The 23,020-nt window shown below is 50.9% G+C and overlaps 1 protein-coding gene across 4 annotated transcripts in view; it reads left to right on the forward strand.

Annotated features, from left to right (window-relative positions):
- Window positions 1-23,020, forward strand: part of MXRA7 (matrix remodeling associated 7) — an 836,957-nt gene that overhangs the window by 796,731 nt on the left and 17,206 nt on the right. For 3 of the 4 annotated variants that reach the window (XM_050919440.1, XM_050919439.1, XM_050919442.1), the window contains 2 exons: window positions 10,185-10,245; window positions 17,759-17,858. In XM_050919440.1, the coding sequence (XP_050775397.1) occupies window positions 10,185-10,245; window positions 17,759-17,858 (161 nt within the window). The remainder of the gene's footprint in view (window positions 1-10,184; window positions 10,246-17,758; window positions 17,859-23,020) is intronic. The other variant, XM_050919441.1, reaches the window with a different exon arrangement.

Raw genomic sequence — 23,020 nt, forward strand, 5'->3', positions numbered from 1 at the left:
CCTGTGGAGAGGCCTGCAGTGCTGGTTCCCCATCCCAGGGGTGTGAGCTACTTTCTCCCACCTGCTCCCTACTGGAGGGTAGCCTTGCCCAGTCCCTCCACCCTCTGATGCGCATGATTAACTTACCCAGGAGCACCTATCCCACTCTGTGTCTTCCCTGTCTTCTCAGTACATCTGCCTAACACAGGAGCTGTTCGAGTGTCTTGGTGGTGCCAGCAGCCGATTCCCAGCTTCCAGGGCTGCCTGCTAAAGGGGTGAGGGAGTGCGGGGAAGTGAATTCCCCAGCACTGTCAGGGGGCTGCTGAGGGTGCCCAGTTGCATGCCTAGACCCAAATGCTCCTGTAGCTCATAGCTAAGCTAGGACCGGGGGCTGCTGGTGGGGCCTAGTGGGAGGTGCAGCTGAGCCTAGGGAGGAGCAGAGGGTCTGAAGGTGGGATGTGGGTTGGAATGGCTGGGTCACTTGCAAGTCAGAATGTGAAACAGGTCCAGGCCACTGAGGACCTGCCTCTCCTCGTTCTGTCCTCTACCCTCACCCCTTCAGAAACTTCCCCACCATGACCTCTCCATCCCCACACCAGCCTTTTCACCCAGCCGATGGATACACGTATATTTTTGCCTGTCTGGGTGCAATCGGACTGGGCAAGGCAGAATCTTCTGCCTCCCTATGGGCTAGAAGGGAAGAATATTAGCTTCAGTGGGGTTCCTTGTCGGAGGCAGCTGCCCAATTCTTCTGCAGCTGTTTCCTGGTGCATGGGAGAACTGGAATTCCCAAGCACGTGTAGCTGGGGATGGGGGCAGCACTGAGCTGATGATGGGGTGGGGGGGAAGGGGGCCTTTATGTGCTGAATTGCAGACAGGCCTGAGGTGGCTCGCATGGCATGTCCCTCATTAGCCCCTCAAATTCTTGTTGGACAGGATTGTTTCATGGGGGAGCAAGGAGGTTTTACGCTGTAGCAGCTGCTTTCCTAGACGCACAAATGAGGCTGAGTGGCGTGATTAGGGTCAGAGGGGACAGGCTGGGCAGTGACCATCTGCTCGGCCAAACTCCGCAGAGAAGAAGCCTCTTCTTTTTTATTCCCTTTTCTCTCTGTCTGCCCCTTTCTTTCTCTCTCTTGCAATGTCTTGCATCAGGCTTGGATCAGAAAGCGCAGCCATAAATGGCAATATGTTACTCACGTCTGCGTGGGGCCTGGGAGGTTATTCCAAAGCAAGCTTCTCCTCCCCTCTCCTGTAGGCTGGCTGCTCGCTTCTCCTCCTCCCCCAGGGGTAAGAGACGCACTGGGGCAACTGGAGCTTTGCCTTCCAACAATGAAGGGCAGCTAGATGCACCAGCCCACTCGGCCAGATTTTGGTTGCCCCCCTTTGCTAAAGGGAGGGGAGACGAGGGCTTGAGGGAGCTCCTCGCAGAGAGGGTTTGGGCTGCGCAGAGGAAATAGGAAGAGGTGAGGTAATGGCTTGCATCGTCCAGCACTGAGTTTAAAAACAGGTTATGAGACGACTTTGCCAATGGTGGGGGGTGGAATGAGGAGACAGATTTGTACAGCAGAGAGCAAGCTGGGTCTCCCTCCCTCCCAACAATCTCTTCTTCTGATCCTTCCCATTTTCTCTCTCTCTCTCTCACTTCCCGGTCCAAGGGTTAGGACTCTGAGTGGGCTAATCATTAATAGCTTTGTGCATTCAAAGAACTCTACAGGTATTAAGTCAGTCTCACCATAAGTGGGAGGTGGGTAGATTACTATTGTTATCCTGATTTTTACAGGTGGGGAAACTGAGGCAGAAGGTGGTGTGACTTGTCTATCTTAAGGTTTTACTGCCACCTATCATGTATCCTGACTGTCTTTCACATCAGATCAATAGCAAAGTCCCTAGCAGACTTCAAGGCCCCAGACTGGCAGAGACAGGACTAGAACACAGGACCTCCTAGCTACCTCCTCTGGACCACCCTGCCTATATTTGTCTGTTTAAAGGCCAAACTTTGCTCTTAACTTGTTTCAGCATTGCAGCATTCTTGGGATTTAACTGCAAATCTCATGATAATTGGTGTTTTTCTTAAAGCCCCAGCTGCTGGAGTCATGTGAACACATAAGAAGCTCAGCTGTTATTAAAAAAATTCCAGAAAAGGAAGTTTCTAGCTAGGATGACCTAAATTCACCCTAAAGGTTCAAACACCAGAAGGCAAATAACAAATAATTTTGGTTATTTTTATCTCTCATGATTTTAAGTCAAATGTATGGTTTTGGGGGTGCCTGATTCAGGGTATTTTTCACATTTGGGGTTGGCGAGACTGCCTTTGGAAGCATGCTATCCTTTTGTTTTTTGGAGGGGTGTGTTGGAAAGTTGCCTTGTTTTTTGGAGACACTGGGAGTCAGGATGCTGAGTTCTGTTCCCAGCTGGAAAGCTGACACTCTGTGACCTTAAGTGGGTGACTTAACCTCTCTGTGCCTGTCTCCTGGGGTGTTGTTATAGCTCCCACCCCTCCCATGTGTGATGGGAAGTGTGACTGTCTGCCAAGTGCTTAGAGACTCTGGAAGAGAAGACATTTCACTGCAGTGTTGTTATTGCTTGGAGGCACCAGCAGGGGAGGTGCTGTAGAATGGGCCAGGTATGGCAGGGGAGCAGGAGCAGGCAGGGGTCACTGGGAGCTGCATTGGCCAGGGTGGCTGATCTATGTCTCTGGGGATGGGCAGCTGCTGCATAACCAGGCCCCTCATTAAGCCTGCAGTAACGTGATCTTTGTCTGTTACAGCAGCTGGCCCCAACTGCCTGTGTAGCTGTCCTCCAGATGATCCCAGATAATTATCGCTGTGTCCCGCCTCCCTAAGGCAAGCAGGGCTTTTCACTGTGGGGAAGTGTCCTCCCTAGGAGCCTGTGCTTGCCGTCTGATGCAGCCAGCGAATTGTGGGGAGATGAGAGGCCGGCAGAGCACGGGGTTTATGGGCTCACCTAACCAAGGTGCTTCAGATTCTGCTGCCAGATGGGCTCAGTTCCTGCTGCTGATGCCTCCCTTTCTCCCAACTCTAGTGCACCCTTTGCTGGGAGGGGCAGCTTCCCTGGTGACCCTAAAACGTCTCCTTGAGCCTCCCCCTGGCTGCTTTTCAACTGAGCAGAGCTCGGTGGCCCAGCTTCGCACAGAGCCTGGGCCGGCTGGGCTGTCCACCTGCCAGAGCTGCTGCAGTTGGCTCGGCTTCAGCAGGTCCTGGAGCCTCAATCACTGGGCTGAGGTTAAAAACCAAACCCCATCTGCATCTGCAGTGTCCAGGCCGGGCAGCCGCCCGCTCTGAAAGCAGGGTGAAGCCCCACCCCTCTATTTCCCACTTTGGGAAGTGAATGGGGTCCAGAGTGAACCCTTTTCACGAGCTGATTATTCTAGACTGGGATTCAGGCACTCTCGGTTCAGTGACTGGCAGGTTAAGAGCCGTGTCGAGAGCTGCACAAAGGAAGCCAAAGCTGCTGTTGGAGCAGTTTCATTGGTCCTGCAAAACCCCAGGAGCTGTGGCAGGTATCCTCGTGCACCCCCTGCTGGCCCCTTCTCTGTTAGCTAACTGTCCGCATCCCTACGGACATGGAGCAGTTCTGTAATGTCTCTGACTCCCTGCGTGACCTTGGGCAAGTTACTTAGCCACTATGTGCCTCAGTTCCCCACCTGTGTAGTGGGATCATAATCCTCCCTTTCTCCCACCCTGTGGTCTTGTCCATTTAGATTGGAAGCACTTTGGGGCAGCAAGGAAGGGCACCAAACCCGCCAGCTACTCCCACTTTCCCACTGTTGCCTTACTAACACCCCTGCTCTATCTACTGGTTCCATTCCCCTGCCCTGAAGGCCCCCATGCACAACCCGTACCCTCCTGGGGAAGTAGAGGTGTCTTCAGGCCTCCTGCCATTGGGTCCCATCTGTCATGGAGCTCCCCTTCCTCTGTGAGGCTACAGGCTGTGCTTCCTGAGCCCCTTCAGCTGTCAGTATCCCCCTCTCCTTGCCTTCCGTCTTGTCACAGGGGCTACACGGTGCCAGGGGAGAGCTGTTGCTCCTGTGCTTGAGATGCTGTCCCCCTGGTATCCCCCCACCCCACCCTAGCTGGGACTGTGGCTCTCAGCTTCTTGGCATGTCTCCTCAGAGAGGCAGGGAGCGCTCATACCAAACTCCCTGGGAGAGGCGTGGGGAGGGTGGATGGGGACACTTCTCCGTTATCCCGTCCTATCCCAACGCTGATACCTTTGTGAGCCTCTCTTCTAGCCAGCAGCTGGGCAGGATTTAAACAAATGTCTGCGCAGCTCCACTTCTGAAGCTGGCAGGGGTCTGAGCAAACGGGCCACACGGAGCTCTGTAGCAGGCTGGGCAAGTTGGCAGGTGGCTGCTGGTCTGCGAAGACTCTCTGGAATGAGCAGCTGTCCAGGGGAGGTGAGTCTGCCACACAGCCTCTGCATGTGCTGGCAGGGTAAGAGGCTGCTTGCCTTTCCTCTCCAAACTCCTCCTGCAGCCTGCTAGCCGAGACTCAGTGCACTGGCATCTAGGGGAGTGGTTCTTATCATCCTGCCAGGAAATCCAGACAGGCCAAGCCTTGCAACAGCCGCGATGCCTTTGCCTTAGATATGCTTCCAGCTGCTTTAATGGGCCCTTCGGAGCCAGTCATTTAGTTCGGACCCACCTTCATACGTGCTGTTGGAAAAACTCTCAACTATAGGTTTGTTTGGTTCCTTGCATTACCTGGGTCCACCCTGGCTTGGGTCACAAGTGAATCAAGCTTTTTAGGTCTCAGCTTGGTATTCACCAGTGAAACAGAGGCAACGTGTAACGGTTGATAGTGGGGTGCGGGGGGCCCCACAATTTAAAGGTTCAGCGGGGTTCAAGGCAGGGCATACAAACCCTGGCAGAAATCTGAGGGGGGGGGACATGTGATCCCAGGTGCCTCCTCCCCCACATATTGTCTCTGAGCTCAAAGATCAGTCTGTGCTCAGGAGAGGCCCAGGAATGGAGTAGTGGGAATGGGTGGGTGGGACTGCAAGTCCCCTATGGGTTTTACCTGTCTAATACAAAGACTGGTAACTCTGCCATGGGCTCGCTTTACTGGGGTTTGCCACATCAGTCCAGGTGCTGCAGCATCTCGCGCACTTTTGTGATCAGGCCTGTATGTAACCAAATAAGGGTCCATGTCACCATGCTGACAGCTTTCGAAATGGGCAGAGGCAATCCCAAGAGGCGTGGGAGTGTGGGATTGCTCTCCCGTTAGGGCTATTCTGAAAAAGTCCATTATAGCACAATGAACCTAGTCGTGTGTGGTCCTGGGCCTGGCGGCAGGGCTGCTGCCGGGGCTGCCTGTGAACAATGGTACTTGCCCGACATGAGAGAGCAATGCTACCCGAATCACGTATTGTTCCAAGCTAATGCCAGCTGCAGAGGGGCGAAGCCCATGTGCTCGGGTGATTAAAAGCTGGGAGGTTCTTGGCTGCACAGAGATGCCAACTACTTTATAAAGAGGAGCAAGGCTCTGGGGTATGGAGTCACTGCTTATAGAATGTGCGCAGACCCATGGCTCTGCTAATGGGCCGAGGTCTCTTCCCCACGTTAATGAGTTGGCAGGTAATGCAAAGCACCAAGGCCCTGGAACTGTGTCACAGATCTAGCTCTGGAAGTGGGTTAAGAAGCCTGTGGTGTCAATCCGAAGTGCACCCAGGAGTCCAAGAGTAGCGGATTTGCTGTCAGCGATGCAGAGTAATTTCTGAAGCACAGTGGTGGCCATGAAAACCGTCAGGCCACATCCTCAGCTGGGGTAAGCTGCCATAGCTCTCATGGAGCTGCACCCACTGAGGAGCTGAGTTTAATGTTTGCTTCCTGGCTGGCTGCCCTCTACCTAGAGTGGGTAAGGGCTTGTCTACATGGGAAAACTGACAGGCCTAACAGCTCCCATGTGGATGCTGCATTCCAAACAGGGGGGTGCCATCTATGTATGCAACACATGCATTGCGTGCCCATGTAAACCCTGAATGTGTCTTCCTGACCAGCTGTGCCCACCGGACGATTCCATCCGGTCCCCGAACGCGCACAGAGGATGCCATTTTGGGATCCTTCATGCAGCATGACCTCACAGGCCCTATACATGCGAGATCATGCCTCGCACGCATGTGTAGAATTGCATGCGTTACTAAAAATGCCCTGGGACGCTCCGGAGTCCAAAAATAAAAGTGTCTTTATTCCAGAATAATCACTCCACTGCCCACCGTCTGTATTTATTCTGGAGCTGCCCCTGTGATGTGAGAGTGGGAGGATCTTGGAGATAGGACGGGGGGCTGTCTCAGCTAAGGTGTAGAGAATGGTGAGGAATCAAGAGCGGGTGTGGAAAGGTTGAAATGGACACAATGAGTAGGCAGGATGAGACCCTCGGGGGCAGACTAGAGGACCCTTGTGGTCCTTCTAACCCTCTCCACCTACAACACCAGGCATTTCCAGGTCTTGGGTTTCCTGATGCTGGCAGACAGGAGCTCTCACATCTGGCTCGACGCAGTTCATGCAGGATAATGTTGCACCTCAGTGTGCAGAGAGGGAGGGATAGGGCTGTGCTTGGATGGGTAGTGCCCTCTTCCTAATGGGAGCCGGTGCTGGCCTACTGCTGGCTCTAAGGATGCTGGGCTGGATCAAAAGCCCTCATTGTTCCCTGCGGCAGATATTTCTTCCTCTGAGCTGGAGCTGAGAAATTCTTCTGCACGAGGGGTTATTGGACTGCAGACTCTGGCTGGACCCAGGGCCTCAGGATGTCCTGCTGGGCTCGGTGGGACCCACAGCTCCTGGTAGAGAGGGTTTTCCCCACTGTTGGTACCTTCCTGTGCAACGCAGGCCAGGGGGATCTCCTGAGGAATACCTGGTAATCTGACCACTAGGCCTGCTTCCTCCCCACCTACTATCCCCTCCCAAAAATATGCCCATCTACACACAGGCACCACTGTGGCTTCATTGCTAACTGGGGGACTGTGACTTTGCGAAGGAACTGCTCCCAGGAGTCCCAGGGCAGTGCTAGCCAGCTGGCTTATGCCAGTGCTGGCCTAGGGCTCAGCACCACTTTGGAGGGGATCCTTCATGAGGGAATGGAGAACAGAGCCCATGAGGCTGAGGGATAGTCTCTTGGCCCGTTGCTGCAAAACTAGCCCAAAAAAAATCAAGTCAGTCCCTGATTTTTCCGAGGACTTGAACACCCCGGGCACCCATAGAAGAGCCAGGCAGCTCTGAAACGTCAGGCACACAACAGCAACTCTGTAGCAGCTCGGAAATGGACTGGAGGAGCCCAGTGGGCCTCTTCCATTGCCACTTCCTCTGATTGAGTGTGGTAGCCCATGCCAAGGATGGGAGCTACCACGGCACCAGCCTCCCTGCAAGGAGAAGACACCTCTGCAATGAAGCTGTTGGCATTCCTGGGACCTGAGCTGAGTCATCCTCCCGGCAGTGCTGCTAACATTCTTTCCGCCGCTGTTCATAAAAGAAAGGGCTCTGTGAACTCCCCCACCCATGCGGGTCTGGGAAGAGATGAATGGAGACTGAAAGGGAGCTTCCATTTTTGGAAGTGTGTACCAAAATAGCTGTGATGGGATGTGTCTGTGTGTGTGTATGTGAGAGATGCTGGGCGTGTGCGCTGTCCGCGAGCCAGGGACCGGAGGTGCAAGATGAGCCCAAATGGCTGTGAATAATGCTCATTCCCCACTGGTGACATAACGTGTGCAGTCCTGGGCCCTGGGCTACATCCCAGATTCCTGATGTTTATATAAAACTGTGCTCAGAAACCCCACTGGCCTGTCCTGCAAGGGGGCAGCTCCTGTCCCATCTTTCATCTTTGCATTGCTGACTGAGCTCACCTGACCAACGCCCGTGGCTCAGCGAGTCGGCCCTCCCGGCCATCTTGTTTCTCTTTGTCTCCTCTCCCGTGCAACTTCTCAGCCCCCTTCCTCCCTAACTGAGCTTGGCAGCTTCCCCTGGCTCTTTCTGCTCGCACACAAACCCGCCCCGTGCCCTTTGCCCCCCACCCCCAGCAAGCTGGGGCAGCTGTGAAGGAGTCGTCGCTTTAAATCAAACCTGGGAAGCCAGATGAGTTGGGGTGGAGGCAGGAGCCAGGACTGCTCACCTTCTGGATTCTGACAAACTGCAGGTCTCCTTGCCAGTCCTGGGGAGACAGAGAGAGAACACTCTGCCGTGTGTGTGTGTGTGTGTGTGTGTGTGTGTGTGTGTGTGTGTGTGTGTGTGTTGGAGAGGGGATGGGAGACACTCTGGAGGCATCACTATGATTTTGGAGGAAGGCAGCTGTGGTTTTCATCTCCCTTTTTCCAGCCCATTCTCCGTGGATCAAAGTCCAGGGCGGTTTTCTTTCCCATGGCCCGCATGTTTGGGAAAATCCCAATAACAGTGGCTGCATACAGCCCTCTCTGAGGTGCCACTGATTTTTGGATCCTGCCTCATGGTAAATTTTAAAAAATACGGTGCCGCTTGTTCCTTATTCCTTTTTGTGGCTTAGTTGTTAGCCCTGGGCTGGCCTTTTGGACAGAGAGGATGGGCTGATTTTGCACTGTACAGGACAAGGATGAATGTGGCAGTGCTTCTACCCCTGCAGGTTGTGAGTTGCCTGACTCTTCCCTTTACAAGACCCCGGGTTCCGTTGCTTACGTCTTTGCCAAAATGTAATAGTTTGGGCTGAAGTTTTCCCAGCTGGGCGTCTGCCTGAGGTTAAATTTTTTTTGGAAAATTTCAGCCAAACTAGTTCAGCTGTTTCCAAGAACGAGGCTAGGGAAGAAATACATTGCTTTGCTGATGTGAAAGTCTGGTGATTGGTTTTTAAGACGTTCTAGCACCCCCATGTGTTAGAGCAGGGTCTTGAAATGGAGCAGGGAGGTGCCCTTTGTATCAGGGAGGTGCCTGTTGACATACCTGTGAAAACTGCCTGTATTTGGCCAAGTGATAAGCCTTTGAAAACTTGCAATTTGCTAATGCATAGTAGAGACTTGCTAGAGCCTCCCAGATTAATTCCTCAAAGAGTCCATCCTCACTGCAAAAGCACTAGCCTGGCATTGAGCAGGACTTTCCCTGCCATTGCAATTGCTGACTTCTGGGCCATGCTGGGTCTAGTCCAGGCCTGGGAAATTAGAGGATGCTCCTGCGTAACATCATGAGGAGTAGGTCACTGATTGAATCAAATGCAGAGTGGACAAGAGTCAGACTTGGGAGACACAGGGGAAACTGGGACTGGAGGCTAATGGAGGGGCAGCTGATGGAGGGAGCGTGAGATGGAAACTGGCACTGGAAGTTGAATGGAGACTGGCACTAGCTGGGCAAGGAGACTGGGCAGAAATGAGAGTGGCTGGCCAAAGAAATTGGGACTGGAAGCCAGGGAGGGAAATGTGTGTGGGCTGAGATTAGACTAGGGGAGACTGGGAAACAGTGGGGTAGAAGAAAGAAGGTGGTGGGTGGGGGAGAGCTGACAAGAAGCCAGGGTCTGACTTGCAAAATTGCGAGCATGCTCAACGGCACCTGAAGTGACTTGGCGCGGTGCTTGAATATGTCAAGTACTGTGAGAAAACAGGTGATGGCTCCTCATCTCACAGGAGTTCCAGGAAGATAAATGAATGTATTGGAGTGCTTGGATACTGTAGTGCCCTAGAAAATCAAGAATTCTCCCTTCCGAGCAGGATTTGAATTGTGTGCTGTAAATAAGACCGAGGGCCACACATGGAATAATGAAGAGAAAATAAAATATTGAATAGCTGAACATTAAGTGAGCGCTGGCCATCCCAGGCAACGAATGGGGCAGGGGTCCTGTGGAAAATATAGCATGTGACAACATAATTAAAGACTGTATCATAATGTATGTGCACGGGGGGGGGCAAATTAAGGATGCTGCACAGGCAACGGTAATGTTCTTTTACTGTACTCTGTGTCTGTGGAATATACAATTTTATTAATAAAAACTAGCTCTTTTCATCCATAGATCTCTGTGCAGGTCAGGACCATTACTCCTGTTTTACAGATGAGGAAACTGAGTCATGGAGGGGCAGTGATTTGCCCAAGCTCATCCAGCAGCCAAATGGCTGAGCCAGAAATTGAACCCAAGTCTGCCATGTCTCAGTCCATTGTCTGATCCACCAGGCCATGCCGCCTTGGGGAGCTCTGCACACGGTTCTCACCTCTGAACTTCTCTGCTCTTCATCCTCTCCAGGAGGAAGATCAAGACTGGGAAAAAGAGAGACTGGTGGTGAATGAACCAGATCTGAATGATGGTAAGTTCTGGCGAAGCAGCACTCGGTGGGGGAGAGGGTGTAGATAGCAGCCACGCTGCCAAGGGCCAGCTTGAGTCAGAGCTGGACGCTCCTGAAGGCTGAGAGTGAAATTTCCCTCTTCTAGAGTTCTAGGGAAAACAGGAGACAAGGCCACAGTGTCCAGGGTCATAAAACACAAGGAGGAAAAACTGTATTTAAAAAAAACCCCAACACACATTGTGGGGCCTTTTTTCATACTCCATAAAGAAATAATCCTCCTGCCGCCCCCGCAAAAAAAAAATAGAGTGGCGGGTGACACCCTCTCCTCTCCTCCCCCATACAGATCACCTTTCAGTTTGTAGGGGGTGTTTCCTCCCACCCATAGGTGCTGGAACTAGGGGTGCTGTGGGTGCTGCCATACCCCCGTCTTGAAGTGGTTTCCATGAGAGACAGGGTTTATGGTTTGTTTCAATGGCTCTCAGCATCCCCACTATACACACTGTTCCAGCGCCCCTGCTTCCACCAGACCAAAATTGTGTTCAAACACACTCAGTGCTGCAGTCACACAAGGGGCATCTGGCTTTAAGTGTGCACGGTACAATCAGACCCTAGGGAGCGGTAGGGGGTGTTGGGCAGACTGACAAATCTCCTTTCTTGGGACTTAGGTCTCTGTCCCTTTAAATTCCCAGCTGGCAGAGAGAGTGGAAAGAGAAGGGAGGGCTGCAGGAATGCAGTGGCCTAGGCATTCCTCACCCTGCTCATTGTGTGCCAGGCACAGAGTCAGGGGTGGGAGGGCCTGTTCTAGGACAATGCTGGGGGACCAGGGCAAGGCTGTCACTTGCTATAAATACGGCCCCTGATCAGCAAGTCCTGAAGCTGCTCAGCTGCAATCCTCCGGGGGAAGGCTGGGGATTAGCTCCCCTCAGCAGCTGACGGCTTCCTCTTCCTCCTGATTGTTGAGCTGTTAATTCGTTCAGTTGGGCTAGAGTCAGCGGAGCACAAAGAACAGATAGCATCGCTGGCATTTGTCATTGCGGCAGCAGCCTGGCAGGCCCCGGGCGGGGGTGGCGGAGGAGGGGGAGGGAATCAGGATGAGCCATGTTGCTGCTGGGTTCCGCGGTGCAGAGAGGATGGAGAGCTGGGGACAGGCCAGCAACCTATGAACACAGCTGCCCCCGGCCCGGGGCTTAATCCTTGTAAGACTGCGTGTGGCACACCAGCTCCATGGCTGGCTCTTGTGGGTTCTTCTCACCTCCCTTCGCCTTACATTGCTTTCACGCCAGCAGCCCCCTCCCCATCCTGACAGATATGCTGTGCCTTCTGCCTCCAGCCATTGGCATGACATGAGAACAAAGCCTGACAAAAAACTCCTTGAAGGCACAGGGAGATCTCCAGAGGGTTTAGCTAGAGCTATGTTTAACTGATTAGTCAATTACTTTATTAGAAAATGATTAATTGACTACTTGGGACAGCAACACAGGAACCTTGCTCATAACTCTCCCCCCCACCCCCAAACTGATGATGTCAGGCAAGTGTGTGTGTTGACTGGGGAGACTGTCCCACAGCATCACCGCTGTCAGTGTGTTGGCTTCCAGAAAAGCCTCCATCCTGGGGGGTTAGGGTAGTAGGAATCCCTCCTCCCTGTCCCACTTCCTTGCTCTCCTTTGCAGCCCCCCGTCACAATCCCTCTGGCGCAGGAGGCTTATGATGAATACTAATAGGCAAATCCTTGCAATGTGCCTTCAAAGCAGGGAGCCGCGATTGCCGTTTCGTAGAGGGGAGTGTGGGGGACGGAGCCTGGCACAGCGAGCTGGCCTGACTTGCCCCAGGAGGACACAGCCAGTGGGTGGCGGAGCAGTGACTAGAACCCAGGTGCTCTGACTCCCAGTCTAGGGCGCATGCTACTCAACTGTGATGCCTTTTATCCTGACAAATTCCCTTCACCTCCTGCAGACCTTCAGTGCTACTGTCTGAAATGCAGCTGGCTCTGGGGTGGTGGGAGAGGGCACCAAGCAGGCCACACATGGGAGGGGAGTTTGGGCCCAGGATCCTGCAGCAAACTGCAGCCAGGGCCGGCTTTAGGAAGTGCGGGGCCCAATTCAAACAGTTTCGACGGGGCCCCGGCAGGGATGATTTTAAAAAAAACACATGTAAAAAAACATGGGGGGCTTGCACTCACCGGACAGTGCTCTGAGTCTTCAGCGGCACTTCAGCGGCAGGTCCTTCACTCGCTCCAGGTCTTCGGTGGCACTGAAGGACCCGCTGCCGAAGTGCCACTGAAGACCCGGAGCGAGCAAAGGACCCGCCGCCAAAGTGTCGCTGAAGACCCGGAGCACCACCAGGTGAGTAGAAATTAAAAAGGCGCCTCTAGCCAGGGAAGGGATTCTCACTGGGCACGAGGCCCTCTTAGGCGCGGGACCCGATTCGGGGGAATTGGTGGAATAGGCCTAAAGCCGGCCCTGACTGCAGCTGCCCTTGCAACCAGTCTGTTGTTCAAACTGTACGAGAGCCCTATCAGCCGGCCTCAGAAGGTCAGCCTAGGCTAAGGACACTGGGATTGGAACCTGTGCTACCAAGGAGTCAGACCTATGGCAAACCCACGCTAGGAGTGGGGCTGAATTTGGAGTCCCTCTATTGGCCATTGGCACCCCACTTTAACTGGCTAGTGAGGTCAGTGTTGAGGAGCTCAAGGCTCTTCCCTATCTTCTCACACCTGGAAAAAGCACCCCCTTCTCCTGCTCTGGGTGGACTGCGCTGCCCCAGTCCCTGCAGCGCCAGGCTCCATGCATGGTGTCTTCTCCTGGCCGCCTGCCTGGCAGTACCTGCTACATTAGCAATAGGCTGCCACACCGGCTTGTTTTGCTAAATGAGGACCTTTGCAATGCTGTGCCCCCGGCCAGCATTACGGTAAAGAATAAGGCTCCAGCCTTTTCCAAGCTGTAAAAATTCTCTTGCTCAGTTCTCCTCCTTTATGCCTTCAAGAGCCTTGGGCCAACATTAACAAAGCGCTCAGGCCGCGATTTTCCGTGCTAAATTCCTCTGGCTCAGTTGCAAAGCTCAGCCACGGAAACTGATCGGAATCTCGCTAAAGCTGCCCATCTGCAGCCTCTGCATTTCCCTTCCCAAACTGCTGTTTGCTCGGGCTTTCACCCGATGGGCTCAGGCTTGGGTTCTTCAGTGTCAGTGACATTGTCGTCGTCATCATTATTTTATTAGAAGAAAAGAAAAAACAGAACCTGAACCATTTTCTCTCTTTCCTTTTTTTCCCTCCTCCCCTCCTTGTTCAGTGGTAAAAGGGGAGAAAGGAAGTGAGATGGGTAGCCCCATTCTGCCTGCCTGAATTCCTCCAGCGGTTTGAAATAGATGCTCTGATCTTCAGTTCTTGTCCTAAACTGTATTGCTGGGTACTGTTTAAGTGTTACTATGTTCCACCCCTGAAGTGGCTGCATTTCAGGGGTAGGTTAAGTGATCCCTTATCCACTACTGGGATGGCGGGGGCAGCGGGAGTTGTGAGGCTTAACTAACTATCCTGTCCTTGGATAAATGGTACTGTAGACATGCAGGCTGCAATTCATTCCCTTTTAAAGGAATGTTCTAAATAATTCAGGCATTTTAGTAGGCTGGATAAGATGATGACTCAGTCTGGCCAGTGAGGATACTAAGCCGTGTGTATGCGTCTAATATAACCACCAGTGTCTCGGATTGCTAGTCAGCTGCCATTTTTATTTCTTTAATGCATTTTCCATCTAAGCACTTGTTTGGCCTCCATTGCACTAGTGCCTGAGCAACTCACACTGATTAATGAATGCATCCTCACGTCTTCTGTGAGGTGGAAAAGTGGTGGTGTCTCCATTTTACACATGGGAAATTGAGGCACTGTGTGATTAATTGATTTACCCCAGAACATGCAGGAAGTCAGTGGCAGAGCCAGGAATAGCATTCAGGTCCACCTAAACACTAGTTGGATGGCCTAAACACAAGGACATTCTTTCAAGAAGTCAAATTGTACAGAAACCTCTTGGGAGCTGGCAGGTTCCTGGAGCTAGAGCCAAGGTGTCTGGTGGAGAAAGAAGTGCTGGGGGTGGAGAGGTAGATTTGAATTAGGACTCTTTTCTTTTTACAAAATGACAACCAGTAAGTAAATACCCTGCAAACCCAGCGTCTTGGCAACCAGTGCAGACACTGGCAGTGGAAATACACAAGACAAATGTCTTTTTTAAAAACTCACCTCATGGCTGTTCTATTTAAGTAGGTCACTTTATACTCTTAAATATTTTGCAGTTCCTGGGAAAAATCATGCCTAGAATTTTGAATGTGTTTCCTGAAGTTTGTCTCCAATCTGAAGAGAGAGAGAGCCCTTGAGCAATGAAAACTTCCAGCTCTTTCCTTCAAAACCGACACACACACGTTGGCAGGCAGATGGCTATTCCCCTTCTCCTCAATTTCTAGAGTCCCTTCTTCATTCTGATCTGAACAGCCCCTGTTCGGGGAGGGAAAACTGGTTTGGTTTTCCATCAAGCAAAAAATGTTAAGAATAAAGATTTCTGATGTGAAGGGCGCAGATGAAGCCTGCTTCTCCTTTCACGTACCTTAGTGAAACTCCACTGCCTTCAGAGAAATGACTCCTGATTTACGCCAGTGCAAGTAATAGGAGACTCAGGCCTAGTATCTCCCCGAGCAACAACCAGGTAAAGGCAAATTTCAACAGCACTTTCAAGGCTCTTTTTTAGTGCCTGGTTAACTGAGCCTAGTCTCTGTTTGCTTCCAGTTGGTCAGGCTTGTTTGCCTGCCAGTGCTGAGGGAAATGAGACTTTATGGAGCTGCGTTTTCTGGGATGTGGAATGAAGGCCTGTGGCAGGCTTAGGTTTGCTGAGCTCTTGGGCGATGGGTGTCGCTTTTTACAAGAGGCCAGACAGCGGCCTTTGTTTTCACTCCAGCACTACAGCTAAGTGATTAGCCCTTGACTGGGGACCTTCCCCAATGGAAAACTGACCAGGATCAGTGTGAGGCTTGTTGACACACTGAGGTGCAGCGACTGGGCAGTGAAATGTGAAATATTTGTGGAGGTGGGGGGGGCTGAGGAGAAGCTCTGTCTGGGAACCTCCGTTTCCTGTTAAGTCTGCCGTTTTAACAGGTTTGTACCAGTAAACACTGCTTCACACTAAAACCTGGATGCAGCCTCTGTGGGATATTTTTTGCTTAGCAATGGCTGTCATGTAATAAACAGGACACCTGAGTTCTATTCCTGGCTCTGCCCGTGTGGCCGTGGGTGAGACCAGGTGGGTAAGGCGATATCTTTTACTGGACCAACTTCGGTTGGTGAAAGAGACAAGCTTTTGAGTTATACAGATCTGCAGAAGAGTTCTGGGTAAGCACGAAAGGAAAGCCTGTCTCTCTCACCAACAGATGTTGGTCCCGTAAAAAATACCACCTCACCACCATGTCTCCCTAATATCCTGGGACCCACATGGCTACACAACACTGTAAGTGACCTTCAGAAAGTCATTTCACATCAGTTTCCCCACCAGTAAATTGAGGCTTGTTCTTGTCTACCCCATGGATATGCCGAGACCTGGAAAGTGCTTTCTGTCCACAGAAAAGCAATGTGGTGGCAGTTTTTTATCTCTGTTTTTCCAGCCCTTGAGCTTAGGAAATAGGAGAAAATAGCTTGATGAAGCACAGACATGAGGATTAGCAAACAAAGCCTGGATCCTTCCAAGGTTCAAAAGTTCTGTCTTTCTCGCCCTAGCAAGGGCAGGTTCCAGGGATATTTACAACACCTCTGGTCTGTATCCTTCTCCTGTGCCGGAAGGAGCCATGCTAGAGTATCTGGCAGGAGGCAATATAGTCCCTGGAGTTTCACCTTTATCTCAACAGAACCGCTAGATGTTTTATTTATTTTTTTATAAAGCCAACAAATATGCCCAAGCCCCGGCCTGCCTGGGATGCATTTTGGGCTGACTTCATGCAGGATGATAACCCCGAGGAGTGGTTTAAAAATAAACAAAGAGCTCAAGCAAAATCTGCTTGGAGAAGCTAAAGCTCTGGCTCCACATCTGTGAGCTACAGAGTTTTAATTAGCACAGAGATATGATCCAGGGGCTTGGGCAGAGGAGAGAGCGCCCGCCATAGAGCAGTGGTTTTCAATCTTTTTTCATTTGCAGACCCCTAAAAAATTTCAAATGTAGGTGTGGACCCCTTTGGAAATTTTAGACAGTCTGTGGGCCGCCAGGGTTCAAAACACTGCGCTCTAGCAAAGGGCTGCTACCCAAACAGGTTAATAAAGAGGATCCTTTTCCCATTGTGTCTAGCCATTGGCCACGGAGGGACTTCAGCACCACTGTACTCACAGCTGTTGATCCGGTCGAGAGTACTTTGGACCGTCTCTGTTTGCAGCCCAGGAGTTTGCCGCATGGTGTCTCCCTTTCCTAAAGCCATTTCTCGAGCTTTCTTGCAATGCTCTTGGCTGCTGGAATGTTGTGATTTCAAAGCCCAGGGCACGGCCAGGGTGACTGGGCCATCGTGAGTTTGAATAGATTGTGTGGCACATGCCCAGTGTGCTTACAGCACGGTCTCCTGAGCAATTAGTCACAAACCCAAAGTAGGAGCACAGGGGTCCTAGCGCCTGGGGAAGAGGGGAAAGGAATGTCCAGACAGAAATAGAGATGAATTCTGCAGACTAATCAAAGTGGAGGTTACCATCCTCCTGCTGAGCCCAGTGAGTCTCCAGAGCTCTGACTCTAGGGGAGAGAAATAGCCCAACAAGGTCCCTATGCGCTAGAATTTAGTTCTCTCATTTCAAAGGTCACTAACGATGGACCACAGATTGTTGCCACCTCCAGGTGAGGTGGGCAGACTCAGTGACACCAACACTGGAGAAGGACCAAGCTGGGCTTGTAAAGAGCTGCTCTAATGGGAACTCTAATGACGTGTGTCTCTCCTTCCCCAAGACCTGAAAAACGCATTGCTACAAAAACCACCACTGACCCATTTTGTAGTGTGGAATCTTTTTGTTCTCCCCTCTCTCTCCCCTGCACCCCCAAAAACAAAACAAAACCCAATTGCAGTCTTGACAGATAACTTGAATAGACTCTTTGGAATATTATAACTGAAAAATGAAGCCTCTGTTCAGTTAGTGTTCTTTATTTCTGTGCTCAAATACATAGACTTAATTTGTATTGCCAGTTTACAGGATTGTTAATAAATGTGAGCATTATTGATCCTTTGAAGGAAAAAAACCCAGCATTAGATGGTTGTGATGTTAGTCGGCTGTAGGTAGGACTCTAACCCTCTCCCCGAATGACCAGGCCAGGGTCTTGTTACAGGTACCATTGGTCTTTCTCTGGAATCATGTAACTTTGTTGAAGATGCTCTTGTCTCCAACTGGTGTTTAGCTGTCAAATGTGTTTCCAGGGTGGCACATCTCCCACTCTAGGGTGCGGAGGGAGGAGCACAAGGGATCCATCCATCCCATTGGCCGTCTGCCAGAACTCACTGAGGTCTCCTTTCTCACATGACTGCTCTCTCTCTCCAGCAGCAGGTGAGAAGATCTCCTTTAAATACAGCCCCGGGAAGCTGAGGGGGAACCAGTATAAGACAATGATGACCAAAGAAGAACTCGAGGAGGAACAAAGGTACATTGAGCTTCCTCTTACTTTGGGCACAAGGCCCCTTGCGGCCATCCTCTTGCAGCACAGTGTCGATTTTAAGCCCGCCCCTCCATGAGTCACAGCAGGAGCTGTGGTGTGAATGTCTGGCCAGTGCATTTGGTCCGGCTCTGTCCCTTTCAGAGAGGCTGGAAAGCTGTTAGAAGCAACCTGGACTTGGAAGGTGGGGAGACCATGACACTGGGTTCCCTTGTATCTGTTCAAGCTACTTCTGTAGATAGTTTGGGTCAGATCCTTAAAGGTATTAGGTTCCTAACTCCCACGGAAATGAATGGGAGTTAGGTGCCTAAATACCTTTTGAAGATCTGGGCCTCAGAAGCAGATCCTCATCTCGTGTAAATCGGCACAACTCCCCTGAAATCAAGGGCCGGATCCTCGTCTGAGGTAAATCAGCATAGCTCCACTGACTTTATCAGAGCCATGTTGATTTAGTCCCGCTGAGGCTTTGGCCCACGTCTACATTGCTCCATCACTTACCTACTGTGTTTTCATGGAAGGTCTCAGAAATGAGTGTGTTCAGAGATTGACTAAAACCCAGAGATGCTGGGACCCGGAAGTTAATGTAGGGCTGTAGTAGAATTTTCCATGAATACAATAAGATTGTGCCCTGCAGCCTGAATGTAAAGGGATGGTAATAACCATCCAAGTCATTGTAAAATTACATGAGACAATCCTATGGTACAACCCGGAGAGGGCAGGGGAGAACCAGACATTATGAAGTGCTGAACACTTACAAAATTGAATGAGGTCATTGGGAAGCACAGGTACTCGGACATCTGGGGCCTGTGTTTCATAGCTGTCTAGTGGCTTTTTCCCCACCTCTGATTTCTGTGGATCAAGTTCACAGTTGCTTGCTGGGAAGGCCTGAAGTTTGCTGCTCCTCTGGAATTCCACTTGGGGTCCTTTTCAAGGCTCTTTACTCCCCAGGGCTTGCCACATTTTCATAAAATGAACTTGGCAGATTGTTTCCGTCTTGCAATCTGATAAAGCCCACACTAAGCCCCCACACCAAACCTCAGCTTTTTTATAAAACCCCATTTTGAATGAACACTGCTCTCAGTGACTACGAGCAGTGGCACCAGTTCAGATATTTCTTGGGTGGGGGGGAGGCAAATTCCATTTCCTTCCTTCCTTCCCCTCCATCCCCCCTTCCTGTTCCTCCTCCCCCCACAGAGACCCCGGTTCTCCCTCAGCTGAGGAGTCTCCTCTCTTTCTTACCCGCTCAGTGCATGAGCTGGTGGTGCCAGATGTCAAGTTCTCAGTGACTCCTCTGCACTCCGCAAAACAGGAAGAGACTTCCCATGAGCCAAGTTGCAACCCCGTTTGGCCCAGCCCGCATGTTTCTGTGCAGTGTGGGGGGGAGCTAGGACAAATTTGAGTGGCGTTGCAACCCCATGCACCAGGTCACGAAGCCTCTCATGGGTCAGTTTCAGTGCCACTGTGACCATGCAGCCGAAGCAATGCTCCATACTGCTCCAGCACAGCTGTATGATTTAGTACCAAACCACTGCTTAAAAACCACTGCACGGTCAGGCCATGACCCATCTGCCTCTGCAGCCTAAGAAATTTTGAACGAGTGCAAAAACCTTGGGGATGGGGGCATTCTCTCCCCTCCTCCCCTCCCCGCGCCAGTCCCTCCTAGGTTCCACTAACTACTAGCGAACTAGTGTGTACATTGCTGAACAGTCACCAGCTCTATGGGGCTTCTCTGCTGAGACTGCATTCTCTTAGCTGCAGTATGTTCTTAACAATTACCTCCAGTGTCTAGAGTGGTAACTACTGGTACTGTCCCCTGCTACCCACCAAACTTCTGCAGTTCCCTTTCATTCAGGCCAGGGGGGAAGATTTGCCTTACCTCAAAACAACAGAGCCCAGATTTTCTCCCTTCATAACACAACATATTCTGGAGTTTACCCATTGCCTTTTCAGAACAGTGATGAAAGTTGCTTTGCTGATGAATTCTCAAAGGCTGCTGAAGGGACTCTTGTCTCTTGGTCATCTGAATAGGAATGAACAGTCTATATCCACTGTGAAAACGCGCACACACCCCTCTCAGCAGGGCTGGCTCCAGGGGTTTTGCCACCCCAAGCAGCCAAAAAAAAAAAAGTCGCGATCTGTGGCAATTCAGCAGGAGGTGCTTCACTCCGAGCGGGAATGAGGGACCCTCCACCGAATTGCTGCCGAATACCTGAAAGTGCCATCCCGCTCCGGAGTTGCTGCCCCAAGCACCTGCTTGATAAGCTGGTGCCTGGAGCCGGCCTTGTCTATCAGCTGTCTGATGGATTGAATTTTCTTGGGACAATCAGAGTGGAGCAAAGTTTTCCAGGCCCAGTGTTTTGGGTCAATGCCATGGTGGCAGGTCTGATATAAAAGCCTATGGTAGAGCTATAGTTACTAAAGACTTTAGTGAAGTGAAGGAAGTTTATACCCTTATCACTGCATCGCAGACTTAGCAGTCAGGCAAATTTAGCTTGAGGGCCTTTGTGATTCCTGCCGTTCAGTGTCCAGGGTTGGGGATAATGCTGGTTTTCTAACTTACTGACTGCCAGGGTAGTGGGTTAGGCAGCTCTCTTCCATTGCTAATGGGTTGGCCTTCGTGATGTGGCGAGTGGGGTTCAAATCATTGTCCTTTCACTATAAAGTCTACTTCTCCTATGCTACAGCGAAGCAAATAGCCACCTCTGCTTCTGTAGTGCAAGCCCTGGAGCCTGATTCTCCATTGCCCTGCATCTCGGATAATCATGTACGCTAGTGCAGAGAAGGCATAAAAAGCTGCTAAATTGGAAGGGTAACATTTTACACCTACTCTGTACTGGTGTAATTGCCCACACAGAATGCAGGGCAACGGAGACGCAAGCCCTCTGTTTTATCCCACCGCCCTGTGTGCTGGGGCATGGGAGAGCCGTGGTCTAGTGAAGACCTGTTGAAAGCAAATTGAGAACTTGTGACACAGCTAGTCTACCAGAGGATCCAGCCCGGGCCATGTGTGTCATAAGACAAGTTCCCCTGGTCTTGAGAGAGATAACAGAAGGCTGATGAATCATGGGTTGCTGCCATCTTGATCCTCGCAAAGCTGAGCCGGAATCAACCATCTTATGGGATTTTCCCCTCAGGAACCCTCTGAGACTGTCTCTTCTCATCTTGAGATTGTAGACATCATCCTTTCAGTGCCAAGCAGTGAGGGAGGGTCCTCGCTGGCTTTGAGGAGGTAAAGGAGCAGTGAATGACCTGCTGTGTTCCTAGTCTCCTAGAAAACTGACATGTCCACCTTGTAAAATGCACCTTTGGGATGAGATGGGCCCAATTCAGTTGGTGATGTGTCTCTCTGGGCATGAGGGTTGTAATCTTAGGGGAAGAAGTGAAGGATAAACTCCTGATTGCTGAGCTATGTGCAGAGAATGCCAAACAGAACCAAGCCCCTGCCCAAACAAGAAAAAAAACACTCTCTAGGATTCCCATTGAGTGCCCTGGAGTTAGGTTCCCATGAGTGAGCCTTGCTTTCCCTTGGCTGTGTACCCTTTCCAGCTCACTGGGTGGAGATCACCTTTAACTGTTATGTTGCACTGGAGTTAGAAACCTTCAGGTTACCTTGCAGCCCGATGGCATTTTACCCACATCCTTCTTACCGACACACTGGAAAAGTTATGTAGTCAAAAGAGTGACTCTCCAAGTAGGTGACACTGTGAGGTTCTGTCTTTAGTTTTGCTCCGGAACAGACTTGCTGCATTTATAACTCAGCAGAGGATTTCTACTCTCCCATGCCTCAGAAGCTTCAAACTTCCCTGGGGATCTGAGAGTCATGCTGGGCTCCTTCTGTCTCTCACACCATCCTCAGTTGTAAAGAATCTGGAACAAAACTTTGTTGCTAGTTTTGTTGCTGATCCATGAGGCGGAACAGGCTCCAGCTAGCTCTGCTGTAGCTGTAGTGACCCTGTATTGGTGACAGCGGTAAAAACTTGATTTGCATTTCCCCTTTCTTTATATTCCTACCTGCACCAAACTCTCCACTCACTAACCTCTAGCAAGTTGGCCATGTCTGGTTGCTTCATGCCATCATTTCCACTCAGACAGAGCCCTTACAGACAAGTTCTGTAGAACTGAAGTGAATGACACCAATAGGGTTCTATAGAAATTACTCTTGGAAAACCTATTGAACCGAAAGACTATCCTACTCTACAAGTGTTTAAACCAACCTCTATCATACTGTGTGCTCTAGCTCAACCAAAAGTTATGGGCTGGATGCAGGTATTGTTTGAAGTTACGGCCTGGAATTCCTGTTCTGCAAGGAGTCAGACAAGGTGATCATAATGACTCCTTCTGGCGTTAGAATCTGTGGCTGAAATCCTCGGCCACTGAGGTCAATAGGAGTTTGACCATTGACTTCAACAGGCCAGGATTTCACCCTGTGAATCTATTAATTCTGGAGAAAGGTTGATTCTACAGGATGGCTTCCTCATCAGGTGCATTGACACCCGGCCCCAGCTTTCTGGGCACACACAGGCTCCAGCATCTATTTCCATTTAGTTCCTTTTTAAAGGGGTTTCCTATGAGGTATCATCACACCTTGAACCTGTCGAGAACACCTGCCGTTGGGTCTTCCACTTGGAGGTTCTTTTCAAAGTTCTGCTCAGCATTCCATGTGAAGGGACATTGGCTGACTGTTGTGTTTCTCCTAACAGCTCCTTTATTTTCTTGTCAATGTTCCATGTTTCTATGTGTTTGTCAGAAGCTTGTGTTTTGTTTCTGGTTTCTTGTCCTCTGGAGCTCGGCTGTGGCATCAGCAACTTTTCATTTCAGGCTTCACAGCTTCCTCTTCTCTAGCTGCTATATTGGGGCAGAGTTGCCCGCAGGTAAGATGCTAAGCAGATCAGTTGAGAGTAACAGTGCAGCTCAGCCTCCTCCTTCGTCCTGCCCCATACCCCTTTATATCCCTCATCCCCGCTGCCAGGCACCTCCCGACAATGCTGCTGTTTTGATATGACCCAGGTTTGCTGCGTTTATATTGCAGGATTGAACTGACCTCTGACCTCACATCCCTGTAGCAAGTACCTTAGGTCCTCGGCCACAAACATTCTTGCAAATCTTTTTGGTAAGGAGATGATGTTTCTTAGAAGTAGTGGTACCACCTG

Source organism: Gopherus flavomarginatus, chromosome 12, assembly GCF_025201925.1.
Source record: "Gopherus flavomarginatus isolate rGopFla2 chromosome 12, rGopFla2.mat.asm, whole genome shotgun sequence".
NCBI classification, from domain to species: domain Eukaryota; kingdom Metazoa; phylum Chordata; order Testudines; family Testudinidae; genus Gopherus; species Gopherus flavomarginatus.